Source organism: Chiloscyllium punctatum, chromosome 6, assembly GCF_047496795.1.
Source record: "Chiloscyllium punctatum isolate Juve2018m chromosome 6, sChiPun1.3, whole genome shotgun sequence".
Classification (NCBI taxonomy): domain Eukaryota; kingdom Metazoa; phylum Chordata; class Chondrichthyes; order Orectolobiformes; family Hemiscylliidae; genus Chiloscyllium; species Chiloscyllium punctatum.
Genome location: NC_092744.1, coordinates 60,355,224 through 60,368,524, shown reverse-complemented (window position 1 = coordinate 60,368,524; position 13,301 = coordinate 60,355,224). Strand labels below are relative to the sequence as shown.

The following is a 13,301-nucleotide window of genomic DNA, read 5'->3' as shown; positions in this document are numbered from 1 at the left end:
TCAAGAAGACAGCTCACTACCACCTTCTCACAGACAACTGGAGATGGGCAACAAATGTTGGCCAAGCCTGCAACACCCACATCACATCAATGAGTTAAAAACTACTGATTCGTCAGCTGAGGGGATCGGCATTTGACTAATCAGCATGAGATTTCTTGCCCATGTTTGACCATGAGACTTCAGTCAGCCCGGAGTCAATGTTAAGGACTCCAGAGTAACTACAATGTCCTTCCACTATATACCAGTGTGCTGTAATCTCTCGTAGGTGTTCTGTTGGTGGGGACAGGAAAAACCAAGCATGGTGATGATGGTGTCTTGGAAATTATTGTAGGCTTTGATTCCATGAATTTGACCATGTCTAGCAATTCCCTGACTAATCTGTCAGTCAGCCCTCCAAAGTTTGGTACAAGCCCGCAGAAGAAGACTTTTCAGGGTCAAATGAGCTGGGCAAGCTATTGTCAGTTCAAGAAGCCAGGTCAATATCGTCCAGGATTTTATTTTCCATTGCCACTGAACCCATTGCCTGATTTGGAATGGCATCCCTCGTCCCCTCATGCATCTTTTATATGCTGTTCTTCAGCAATTTCATCTATATGTATAGATTTGGCTTGTACTTAATGCCCTCCAGTTTATTGTTCTTAATTCATTCAAGTGTTACTTCTGTCGCTGTCTTCTTCAATCACCAGTCCAATATTACACCCTGATGTATTCTAAATTCTTCCAATTCAATGTGGTTAAAGCAAAACCACATTTTGATCTTTGATTCCCAACAGTAGCTCTGCATTACCACCGTAACTTTCACTTCAATCTTTCCCAAGAGATATTAGACACAAAATATTGCTTGATCCCAAGTTGAGCTTTCTTCACCATATCCAATGACTATGTGTTTTTTGTTCCACCTCCAAGGTATTGCCCATTGCCACTCCAACATTTACGTCAACTGTAGTTAACCTCTGGGACATGCTTTTGGCATTTCAGGCTTTCATTTTTGATGTTTTTATTTTGTTTTCTTTTCATTGTTGACTTTTCCCCTCTAATAAATTACGAATTGTTCAGAATACTGTGGCTCAGACCATTTCATACATTTCCATTAGCTCCACTGTAGCCTAGTTACCGGTCTCCAGATTATTACGCAATCCTCAATATTTTGTTCAAATCTTTCTCAGGCTTTGCCTATTTTGTCTTCTTCTTTTGACATATATCCCTGTACATAATGCCCATTCTTCACAGAATTCAATAAGCCAAAACTAGAACAACACTGTAATAAAATAATTATGAATCAATTATTCTAATACTGCTTCATACACTATATTGGATAAAACTATCCTCAAACTCACTGTAAGCAACATGGAACCAGCCTCTAAAATATTAATAATGACATATCAGCATGTGTGGATGTCACACATCAGAAATTATGCTTTAAAGTGTGAATAGTCTAAATGAAAGAGAAAGTAAGTTGGTCGGTTTGTGTTCCTTTTGATCTGGATAAATTAACAAACACATTCCAATCATCAATTTTCACAAAAAGCAATTAAACTCAATCTAATCCCAGCATGTATTTATTTGCAGAAGTTAAACTTGACAGGAAAATTTATGCCAAAGGTTATGGAATATAAAACTTAAGTGTGTTGCACCCAAAACCAGTTACATTAGCCCAGATCTTCTCAGTTCTGGATAGTCAGAGAGATGTCAGATGCATATTGCAACCTCTCAGAAATCCCAATGCACTGACTCTGTGCAAAATTGCCAGAGAAATGTAAACTTCCAATGAATTGCCTGCCGTTCAGAACTCTCTTACAAAGTTTCCAACCCTGAGGCAGAAACATCAGAGAATTCCTGTCAGTTACCTGGATAGTTATCCAGGAAACCTAAGAGATCAAAACCTGCTCTATAACCTCTCCCAACCCAATCAATTATACTGAGTGCTGAATACCTGATGACACCTTCTTCAGAATTCCAAGAGGCCTATTATCCCCTTGACGCCAGATATGCTCCTTACCCACCTACAACTACCTTCGCCACATGACCCACCAACAGCTGAAGCACTATCCACCATTCAGATCCAATTATCTGCCTGAATGCCGCCAAATATAGGACACCCTCCCCAACAAGCAAACAAAAGCAACCTCCACCAGCTCAGTTCAACTCTGGCTCCATTCAACCCTACCCTACTCACCCAGGTCCCTGCTGTGGTTTAAAAGCGATGTTGCTTTAAGAATTGAGGATTCTGATGAGCCAAGGTTGATGAGGTGAGGACATATGACCAGCAGCCACAAGGAGTACAAGCAGCAATTTATTAGTCTAGGGATTTGTACATATGTTGTTCTGTAACAACAAGCTTGTTTTATCTGTTTAGTAAACTGAACTAATGATACAACCAATCCAGCATGATTGTGGTAACACTGTGTTAAGGAGGATGATATAAGAACATGACATGCACCATCTAGCCCTCATACACTTGCATCATGGTTAGCCTCATTGACATCCAGCTTTTGGAAATGTATCTACTGCTGGCACTGGGTTTCCTAGGTCACAGGTAATAGGGCAGGTTCCTTGACAGACTGTAAAGGTAAGTACCTTCACACTTACTCCCGGAATCCAGGTACTAGCCTGAGATGCATCCACGATCAGCCTTCCTCAACCACCATCACACCCTTCACCGGAGACCTCCGACGTCATCCTCCACCCAGCAGGTCTGATCTTCCCATCACCATCATCAGGCCATGAAAGGTCGCCTCCCAGAGCTCTCCTGTGCCCTGTGTGTCAGGTTGTCAATTCAGCTGAAATTCGCTGAGCTAATATGCACAGTGCCAGTGCAGATCCACAAGCATTAACAGTACAATTGTTATAAAATACACACTGTAATTCAGACAATTTGAAAAGTGAACTTGACATTTCAAACTGTCTTCACCAACCTGTTATATCGTGCACCGATCAAAAATGAATGGATGTTCTCTCCTGAAAAGTTAGGTACTGGTTTCAGCCTGGGGTAAGAGAGAAAGATAAAAGGAAAAGTTGAGATCTGGGTTTGCTCGTACAATGACAGCTGCATGTTAATCAAAAAAAATTCTGACAAATCAAAAAGACTTTTTTTTTGCACAAAATAGACCCCTGGAGTCTTAATCATATAACAGGGGAATAACTGGATTGATTTCATCTTTAAAGAATGAATTCTTTGAAACACTGCAGATACTTTTTAGTTCTTAAATATAAGAAGTGAAAATTGTTCCATATTGTGAAAATAAAGCAAACTTCCAGGACAATTTCATTATGAAAATGCAATGCTCATCAAAAGTATCTTAGTATTACATCAAATGAATCTAGAATTTGCTTCAGTACATAGTGCATTGTGTCAAATTAATGCCAGCTTCCAACCAGAATAGAATTGTACATTGCATAAATGACATGTTTTAGTCCAAACTACATTATTGAAGCATGGAATATTAGGGCTTAGAAGTTACAACTACACTGTATCCATGAGCAACTATAAAAATCCAGACCTACATTTTTGCTGCAAATTTCTTCACTTCGATAAGGACAAGAAACTGAAAACTCTGAACAATAAAAGGAGATCTAGTATTGTTAACTACTAAAAGTGACAGTGGTCGGAAAAACCAAACAGGACCTACACATTGGCCAGAGTGGTCCATCTCCATTTTAGAGGTACATATAGCTTGGAGGGTAGCAAGAGCCCATAAACAATCAGGTTGGGTGTTGGAAAGGCTGTTTCAGGTTAAAGTTAAAAGGATTATTCAACTCCTTGTCTCTGAAATGACCCATTCCATAGGTTCAGAAAAATAGTCAATCCTGCCAAGGTAATCTTGTTGTTATATTTTTGAAGGAATTTGTAAAGAGAGTCAGACATCAAGATGGTCAGATCATGTTGTATGACATCATCACAAACTGGGCATGCTCATAATATTTGAATATATTGCACTCTGTTTTCCACATCAAAAGAAGTGTTTTGGAAGAATTTTTTTTCAGTTACACTATCTATACAGTTTAAAAATCAAATAATTCTTTGTGAATGTGCATATTTGGTAAAATAACAGCTGACACATTTTCTTCTTACTCAACATTTATAAATCACACCTCATTACTGGTTTATGAAGTCCTGATATTCAACAGGTTTTAGAGTCAGGTTTTGGATTTTCATAAAGTCCAGGACTTTCAGAAAAATACACTTGAATCTTCTCATAGTTTGATGAAATGTGAAGTTTGAAGAGTTTCACAGAGGGTTTCCCTCCATGATATCTGACAAATTTTCTTATGCAATTTTCCACTATTCACATATTTAATTACATATTCAGGCTTCATGACATCCTTGTTGTGCAAAGTTATGATCAGCAGAGCAGAAGTACTTAATGTTGCCAGGACCTTCTGGTACTCACACCACAGATGCTATATTTAAACCCAAGCCACACAGTGCAGAAGCATGCCTAAGTGGATCAGAGAGGATTCCTGAGGGATCTTAGCACCTGGCACATGTTAGAAACCACTGTCTGGGGATGTCAGGTGTGGGTGACTGTGCCCATGGAGCATGCCCTTGGGTGTTGATGCTTGGTTTCTAGCATGGATGTCATTTGAAACAAGCAGTGAGTTGAATGTCATAAGTACCCGCTCTTGTTTTTTGTGAAGTTGTCCTGACATCTAGCTTGTTTGGACAGTTTGGTAAAATGGGAATCCAGGAAAAATGAGACAAGCTGTGTGATTAACAAGGTGCTTCACAAGTGTTCATCCTTGTCAATTGGCATCTTGCTGCTGCTTAGTTAGATCCTCACAATGCTGTTTGTGAAGAACATTAAAGACAATGTAAATTGTTCCCAACTTTGAGATGGGCCTTGCCACATCATATCACCTGATTCTGCAACACATCTGACCACAGACAATATTGCTCAAACTCCTACAAGGTACTGCCCAGTCTTTCATTTCTTTCTTCCAAAAGATTGGTATGTGTTCTTAAACTAACAGGTCAATGGTGGCAGTGGATGTACGGGAGTTATTGGCAACCTACTTCTCGACCTTTTGCAATCCTAGATGCACTGATCAATGATTCAAGACTATCACCTGGACCAAGCCAAGAATCAAAACTGTTGGCTATGGGTTTCATGCTGACCATGTGTTTAGAGTGTAGTTCTGTCAAAACCTTGGTCCAGATTTTCCATGCAGAATTCAGGTCCTGATGCTGTGCCTTAACCCTTTCACTCTCACAAAATTAGTTTGCCCTAATTGAGTACGAGACAAGTTCAACACCCAAACAGTGCCACAAGCACTTCCAAAAGGTTTGGGACACTTAGCCAATGCAATGGCAGCCTTGTTAGTAATTGTCATTGCCTTACTGAGGAGAGCAGGCAGTTCATCAGACGGCCAGGAGATAAAATGATTAATAATGAAGATGACCAGAGAAAACTACAGTACAATTACAACCCCAGTTCCAGTAAGACTCATTTTGCAATACAGATGACCACAACCACCACAATTTTCACAATCAAAAGAATAACTTTTCTTTAGCCTCCTTGGCGACTTCCCCCAAAAGAAGTGAACCCAAAAGCTAACAAGCATCAGGCATTTGAATTTGCTAAAATTAATGAAATAACTGGTCTTTCCAAATGCCCAGTCTCTGTAATTCAACCCTCCCACTCCCATCTCTGCTAGAATTAGATTAGATTAGATTAGATTACTTACAGTGTGGAAACAGGCCCTTCGGCCCAACAAGTCCACACCGCCCCGCCGAAGCGTAACCCACCCATACCCCTACATCTACATTTACATTTACCCCTTACCTAACACTATGGGCAATTTAGCCTGGCCAATTCACCTGGCCTGCACATCTTTGGACTGTGGGAGGAAACCGGAGCACCCGGAGGAAACCCACGCAGACACGGGGAGAACGTGCAAACTCCACACAGTCAGTCGCCTGAGGCGGGAATTGAACCCGGGTCTCAGGCGCTGTGAGGCAGCAGTGCTAACCACTGTGCCACCGTGCCGCCCACAAACATTTGAAACATTTAAAACATTTGAATTTGTCGCAAAGGCATCAGGGTCATGAGATGACATTCAGGACTAGGAACTTTGTACTGCCATTCTAGAACCCCACCTGTTCACGTGACATTGGTTAGAACTAGAATTCCTACAGTGTGGAACCAGGCCATTCAGCCCATCAAGTTCACACCAACCCTCTGAAGAGCAATCCACTCTCTACCACTGTAACCCTGCATTCCCCATGTCTCTCCAGTTAGCCTGCACACTGTGGTCAATTTCCCATGGCCAATCCACCTAACCTGCACATCTTTGGACTGTGGGAGGAAACCAGAGCACCCAGTGGAAACCCAGGCAGACACGGGGAGAATGTGCAAACTCCACACAGACAGTTCGCCCAAGGCTGGAATTGAACCCAGGTAATTGGTGCTGTGAGGCAACAATGCTAACTACCGAGGCACTGTGATACTTTGAAATGGTTTCAGTTCCTTTTCTTTACCTTAGTCAAATACTGTCCAGTCATTCAAAGTCTGATCAAAGACTCTTTTTAAAAACTAGGTTTTTCTGAATTTCAGTTGCAGTAACTGAAACATCCTCACCCACGATCCCTGTTCTGAAGGTTACACACTTAAAGCCTACTTTTGAGTCTTCATGAGGCAAATACAATATGGTATTGCTGATAGCATTTTCCTTTCAACTACAACATTCAGTGTTGTAATCTAATTATGACTGAGATAGAGCCCAACGAGCACCTTTGATCTTAGCATTGTTGGTATTGCAGTCCTTGGATTATGAATAATTACTCGGGGTTTAAGATCTGCAACTAGCATGATATTTCTATCCAATAAAACCTGATGCAAATTTTTTTTAATCCAAAAATGATTCCACACACCTCCTTTTCTCCCTGTGCATAGTTACATTAACTCTTGGTGACTGTACATGATGCAAATGTTTTGGCTTTCTCTTGATCATTATCCATGACACAGCTGATTATGGCCCCAACTTTACACTTTGAAGGACCATGTGCTAGCTTGAGGTTGAGCTTTGTGTCATAATGTATGAGTGATCAAGCTTCATTAACATGTATCAGCAGCATTGATTTTGCCTGTCTCATGTCTTCCTTCAAAAAAATTCAAACAGTACAGCTAACACTTCTGCAAACTCAGATAGAAAATATTAGTAGTCTTTGACTATGCCTTGAAAATCTAAGCACATCTGATTTTGAGGCGCTGACTCTAGCCTCTAGCTTCCTTTTCACTGGCTGTAGCATGATTTTCATGCCAAAGTATCTGATAGCTTCGATCGCAGCAAAGCACACGTGCTCCTTTTCAATCTCACTGAGCCTTTTAGACACTTCATCCAACATAGAATCATAGAACTTTACAGTACAGAAAGAGACCAACTGGGCTATCATCTGTACCAGCTCACAAAAGAGCTATCCAGGAGCCCTATTCTCCAGTGCTATCCCAGTAGTGTTCTAAATTTATCCCTTTTGAAAGTTTATCCAGTTCTTGGTTGAGGCAGGTACATTAACAACATTTAAAAGACAGTTGGACAAATACATGTATAGGAAAGGCTTAGAAGGATAATAGGGCTAGAATGGATGGACATTTTGGTCAGTGTGGACCAGTTTGAGCCAAAGGGCCCATCTCTATGCTGCAGACAATAGACAATAGGTGCAGGAGTAGGCCATTCTACCCTTCGAGCCTGCACCACCATTCAATATGATCATGGCTGATCATCCTTAATCAGTATCCTGTTCCTGCCTTATCTCCATAACCCTTGATTCCACTATCCTTGAGAGCGCTATCCAACACTTTCTTAAATGAATCCAGAGACTGGGCCTCCACTGCCCTCTGGGGCAGAGCATTCCACACAGCCACCACTCTCTGGGTGAAGACGTTTCTCCTCATCTCTGTCCTAAATGGTCTACCCCGTATTTTTAAGCTGTGTCCTCTGGTTCGGCATTCACCCATCAGCGGAAACATGTTTCCTGCCTCCAGTGTGTCCAATCCTTTAATAATCTTATATGTCTCAATCAGATCCCCTCTCAGTCTTCTAAACTCAAGGGTATACAGGCCCAGTCGCTCCAGTCTTTCAGCGCAAGGTAGTCCTGTCATTCCAGGAATTGACTTTGTGAACCTACGCTGCACTCCCTCAATAGCCAGAATGTCTTTCCTCAAATTTGGAGACCAGAACTGCACACAGTACTCCAGGTGTGGTCTCACCAGGGCCCTGTACAGCTGCAGAAAAACCTCTTTGCTTCTATACTCAATCCCTCTTGTTATGAAGGCCAGCATGCTATAAGCCTTCTTCACTACCTGCTGTACCTGCATGCTTACCTTCATTGACTGGTGTACAAGAACACGCAGATCTCTTTGTACTGCCCCTTTACCTAAATTGATTCCATTTAGGTAGTAATCTGCCTTCCTGTTCTTGCCACCAAAGTGGATAACCATACATTTATCCACATTAAACTGCATCGGCCATGCATCTGACCACTCACCTAACTTTTCCAGGTCACCCTGTAATCTCTTAACATCCTCATCACATTTCACCCTGCCATCCAGCTTAGTATCATCAGCAAATTTACTAATGTTATTACTAATACCATCTTCTATATCATTAACATATATTGTAAAAAGCTGCGGTCCCAGCACTGATTCCTGCAGTACCCCACTGGTCACTGCCTGCCATTCTGAAATGGAGCTGTTGATCACTACTCTTTGTTTCCTATCAGCCAACCAACTTTCAATCCAAGTTAGTACTTTGCCCCCAATACCATGCGCCATCAGGCATGGGATGTAGACCATCAGGCCCCGGGGACTTATCAACCTTCAGACCTAACAGTCTCTCCAACACCAATTCCTGGCAAATATAAATTCCTTTAAGTGCAGGTCCTTCAGCCACTGTTACCTCAGGGTGATTGCTCGTGTTTTCCCCAGTGAACACAGATCTGAAGTAACAATTCAATTCTTCTGCCATTTCTTTGTTCCCTGTAATATATTCCCCTGTTTCTGTCTTCAAGGGCCCAATTTTAGTCTTAACCATTTTTTTGCCTTTCACATACCTAAAAAAGCTTTTACTATCCTCCTTTATATTTCTGGCCAGTTTACCTTCGTACCTCATTTTTTCTCTGCGTATTTCCTTCTTAGTAATCCTCTGTGATTCTTTAAAAGCTTCCCAGTCCTCCGTTTTCCCACTTATCTTTGCTATGTTATACTTTTTCTCTCTTAACTTAATATTTTTTCTTCACTTCCCTCGTCAGCCACGGCATCCCATGCCTCCTCCTAGCATCTTTCTTCCTTTTTGGAATGAACTGATCCTGCATCTTATGCATTATACACAGATATATCTGCCATTGTTCCTCCACTGTCATCCCTGCTAAGGTATTCCACCATTGAACTTTGGCCAGCTCCTCCCTCATACCACCATATTCCCTTTATTCAACAGAAATATTGTCACTTCCGATTATATTCTCTCCCTCTCAAATTGCAGATTGAAGCTTATTGTGTTATGGTCACTACTTCCCAATGGCTCCTTCACTTCAAGGTCCCTGATCAATTCTGGTTAATTGCACAATACCAGATCCAGAACTGCCTTCTCCCTGGTAGGCTCCAGCACCAGCTGTTCTAAGAATCCATCTCAGAGGCACTCCACAAAGTCTCTTTCTTGAGGTCCAAACCATCCTGATTCTCCCAGTCTACCTGCATGTTGAAATCCCCCATAACAACTGTAGTAATATCTTTGTGACAGGCCAATTTCAGCTCCTGATTCAACTTACATCCGACATCCAGACTACTGTTTGGGGGCCTGTAGATAACTCCCAAGAGGGTCTTTTTACTCTTAAAAATTCTCAGCTCTATCCACACTGACTCTACGTCCCCTGATTCTAGGTCCCCCTGCGCAAGGGACTGAATATCATCCCTTACCAACATGGCCACCCCACCCCCTCTGCCTGTCAATCTGTCCTTACGAAAGCACGTGTAGCCTTGAATATTCATTTCCCTATGACTATGTAGGACCCTATGACTCTATTTTGAAATTGCCCTATGGAATCCACCTCCACCACTGTCCCAAACAGCATATTACAAATCCTAACAACGGAATAAAGAAGTTCTTCCTCATCTTACTCCCAGCTCTCCTTCTGCCAATCTTGGAGTTGTGATCCTTAGTTATTATAACATACCAACAAGCGGAAACAGAATATCATTCTTTACACTATCAAAATTGTTCATCATTTTGAACACCTAACCACCTCTCTTTAACATCCTTCCTGAAATAAGATGCCCAGAATTGTATTCACCCTGAATACAATATGGTCTGACCAATGATTTGTCGAGATGTAGCATCACTTCCTTGCTTTTATACTCCATGCCTCAATTTATAAACCCAACAATCCTTTAATTCTCTTTAAAAACTTACCTGGCCACCTTCAGAGAATTATGCATGTGAATTCCAAGGTCCCTCCGCTCATTTATTCCCCTCAAAGTTGTACCATTCTGTAGTGTCTCTCCATGTCTCTTCTCCCAAAATGCATTACCTCATTTCTCAACATTGAAACTCTTCTGCCAGGCATCTGCCCATTTGGTAAACTTGTCAATGTTCCTGTGAAGTTGTTCAACATCATCTTTATAATTCACGATTCTCCCTAGCTTAGTATCATCTGCAAATTTGGAGATTTTGGCCCCAACACCCATTTTCAAATCGTTTATATAAATCAGAAAAAGCAAGGGTCCCAACACCAATCCCTTGGGAACACCACTTTCAACTCATCTCCAATGTGAGAATTTTCCAATTATTCCTACAGTGTTTCCTTTCTTTTAGTCAACTTTTTCTCCATGCTGTCGAAGAGTGTGGCACTGGAAAAGCACAACCTGTCAGGCAGTATCCGAGGTGCAGTAGAGTCGCCCTTTGGAGCATAAGCTCTTCATCAGGAATGAGGGGATGGCCCAAGGGGGCTGAGAGATAAATGGGAGGGGGTAGGAAGGTTGCTGGGAATGCAATAGGTAGGTGAAGGTGGAGGTGAATGTGATAGGTCAGAGAGGAGAGTGGATCGGATAGGTGGGAAGGAAGATGGACAGATAGGACAGTTCTGGAATGTTGGCATCCTGTCTCCCCAAAGTAGAGGAGCCCACATCGAGAGCAACAGACATAGTAGGTGACGTGTGTGGAAGTACAGGTAAATCTTTGTTGGATATGAAAGGATCATTTGGGGCCTTGGTTGGAGGTAAGGGGGAAGGTGTGGGCACAGGGTTTGCACTTCTTGTGGTGGCTGGGGAAGGTGCTAGGAATAGAGGGTGGGTTGGTGGGAGACGTGGACCTAACAAGGGAATCGCAGAGGGAACGGTCTCCAAAACACAAATAGAGATGGGGAGGGAAATATATCCCTCCTGGTGGGGTTTGTTTGTAGGTGGTGGAAATGGCTAAGGATAATGTGATGTTGGGGGGATGGAAGGTGTAGACAAGGGGAGTTCTGTCCTTGTTGCAATTGGAGGGGTGGAGTTTGAGGCTGACGTGTGGGAAGTGGAGGAGATGCGTTGGAAGGTATTGTTGACCATGTGGGAGGGGAAATTGTGGTCTTTGAAGAAGGAGGCCATCTGGAATGTACTATGGTGGAATTGGTCCCAGGGAGACCATTCCCTCCGTGACTCCCTTGTTAAGTCCATTCCCCTCACCAACCCACCCTCCACTCTCAGCACTTTTCCCTGCCACCGCGAGAAGTGCAAAATCTGTGCCCACACCTCTCCCCGCACCTCCGTCCAAGACCCCAAAGCATCCTTCCACAACCAACAGAGATTAACCTGTACTTCCACACACATGATCTACTTTGTCCATTCCTCTTGATGTGGTCTCCTCTACACTGGGGAGATAGGACGCCAACTTGTGGAACATTTCAGAGAACATCTCTGGAGACACGCATTAAACAACCCCACCACCCTGTGGCCAAACGCTTTAACTCACCTTCCCACTCACCAAGGAAATGCAAGTCCTGGGCCTGCTCCACCGCCAAATCCTAGCCACCCAATGCTTGGAGGAAGAATGCTTCATTTTCCAACTTGGGATCCTCCAACCACACAGGATCAATGTCGATTTCACCAGTTTCCTCATTTCCCCTCCCCACACCTTATCCCAGATCCAACCTTCCAACTCAGCACCACCCTTTTGAACAGTCCTACCTGTCCGTCTTCCTTCCCATCTATCCGCTCCACCCTCCTCCCTGACCTATCACGTTATTTCCTAGCTACCTTCCCCCAAATCCCACCCCCTCCCCTTGGGCCACCCCCTCATTTCTGATGAAGACCTTATGCTCGGAACATTTACTCTCCTGCTCCTCGGATGCTGCCTGACTAGCTGTGTTTTTCCAGCAACACACTCTTCAACTCTGGTCTTCAGCATCTGCAATTCTCACTTTCTCCTTTTATTCCATGCTGCCAAGGATGTATCAATCCTAAACACTTCTAGTTTGCTAACCAAGCTGCCATGTGATGTGAATATTTTTTTCCTGTCTTGTGGTTGCAGCCAGTACATTACTGTGATAGTGCAAGCAGTGCAACATTTTTGGTAAAATATTATCCATTGTAGCGTGGAGGAATTTTGAAGAAAATCTTGCACCATAGGGCAACTTTGCGAAGGAGTGTAAGCTTGTGCATGTTGATTCTGAGTTACGGCTGACTCTTTTGAACCACATTAACCTGTCTGTAAGCATAGATGAAATTCAATATTGAGTTTCTTTTTTATTCAATCATGGCATTTGGGCTTCACTGGCTGGGCAAGGATTGATTACTCATCTCTATTTGTCTTTGGAGAAGGTGGTGTTGAGGTGTCTTTTTGAACCATTGTAGCCATTTAGTAGAGGAAGGCCTACAATGCTTTTAGGGAGGGAATTACAGGATTTGACCCAATGAGAGTGAAGGATTGGTGATATATTTCCAAGTCAGGATAGTGAGTGGCTTGGAGAGAAACTTGCACGTGATGGTGTTTCCATGTAACTGCTGCCTTTGAGCTTCTAAATGGTGATAGTCATGCATTTGGAAAATGTTGTCTTGGTGAACTGCTGCAATGCATATTCAAGATCATACTTCGTACTGCTACCAAGAATCATTGTGGGAAGGAATGTGTTGCCAATCAAGCAGACACTTTGTCCTGGATGATGTCAAGCTTCTTGAGAGTTGTTGGGGTTGCACATATCCAGGCAAGTGGGAAGTCACACTTTGGCACCTGTGTCTCCATCAGTGCTGGGTCTCTCCTGCCAGCGAAGGATACGACATATCCAGGGATGGTGGGAGTGGTGTCTGGGACATGATCTGCAAAGTACAATT

The 13,301-nt window shown here is 42.7% G+C and overlaps 1 protein-coding gene across 1 annotated transcript in view; it reads right to left on the bottom strand.

Annotated features, from left to right (window-relative positions):
• Positions 1-13,301, bottom strand: part of LOC140478424 (uncharacterized) — a 361,667-nt gene that overhangs the window by 21,988 nt on the left and 326,378 nt on the right. The window contains exon 7 of the mRNA XM_072571690.1: positions 2,916-2,984. Within this exon, the coding sequence (XP_072427791.1) occupies positions 2,916-2,984 (69 nt within the window). The remainder of the gene's footprint in view (positions 1-2,915; positions 2,985-13,301) is intronic.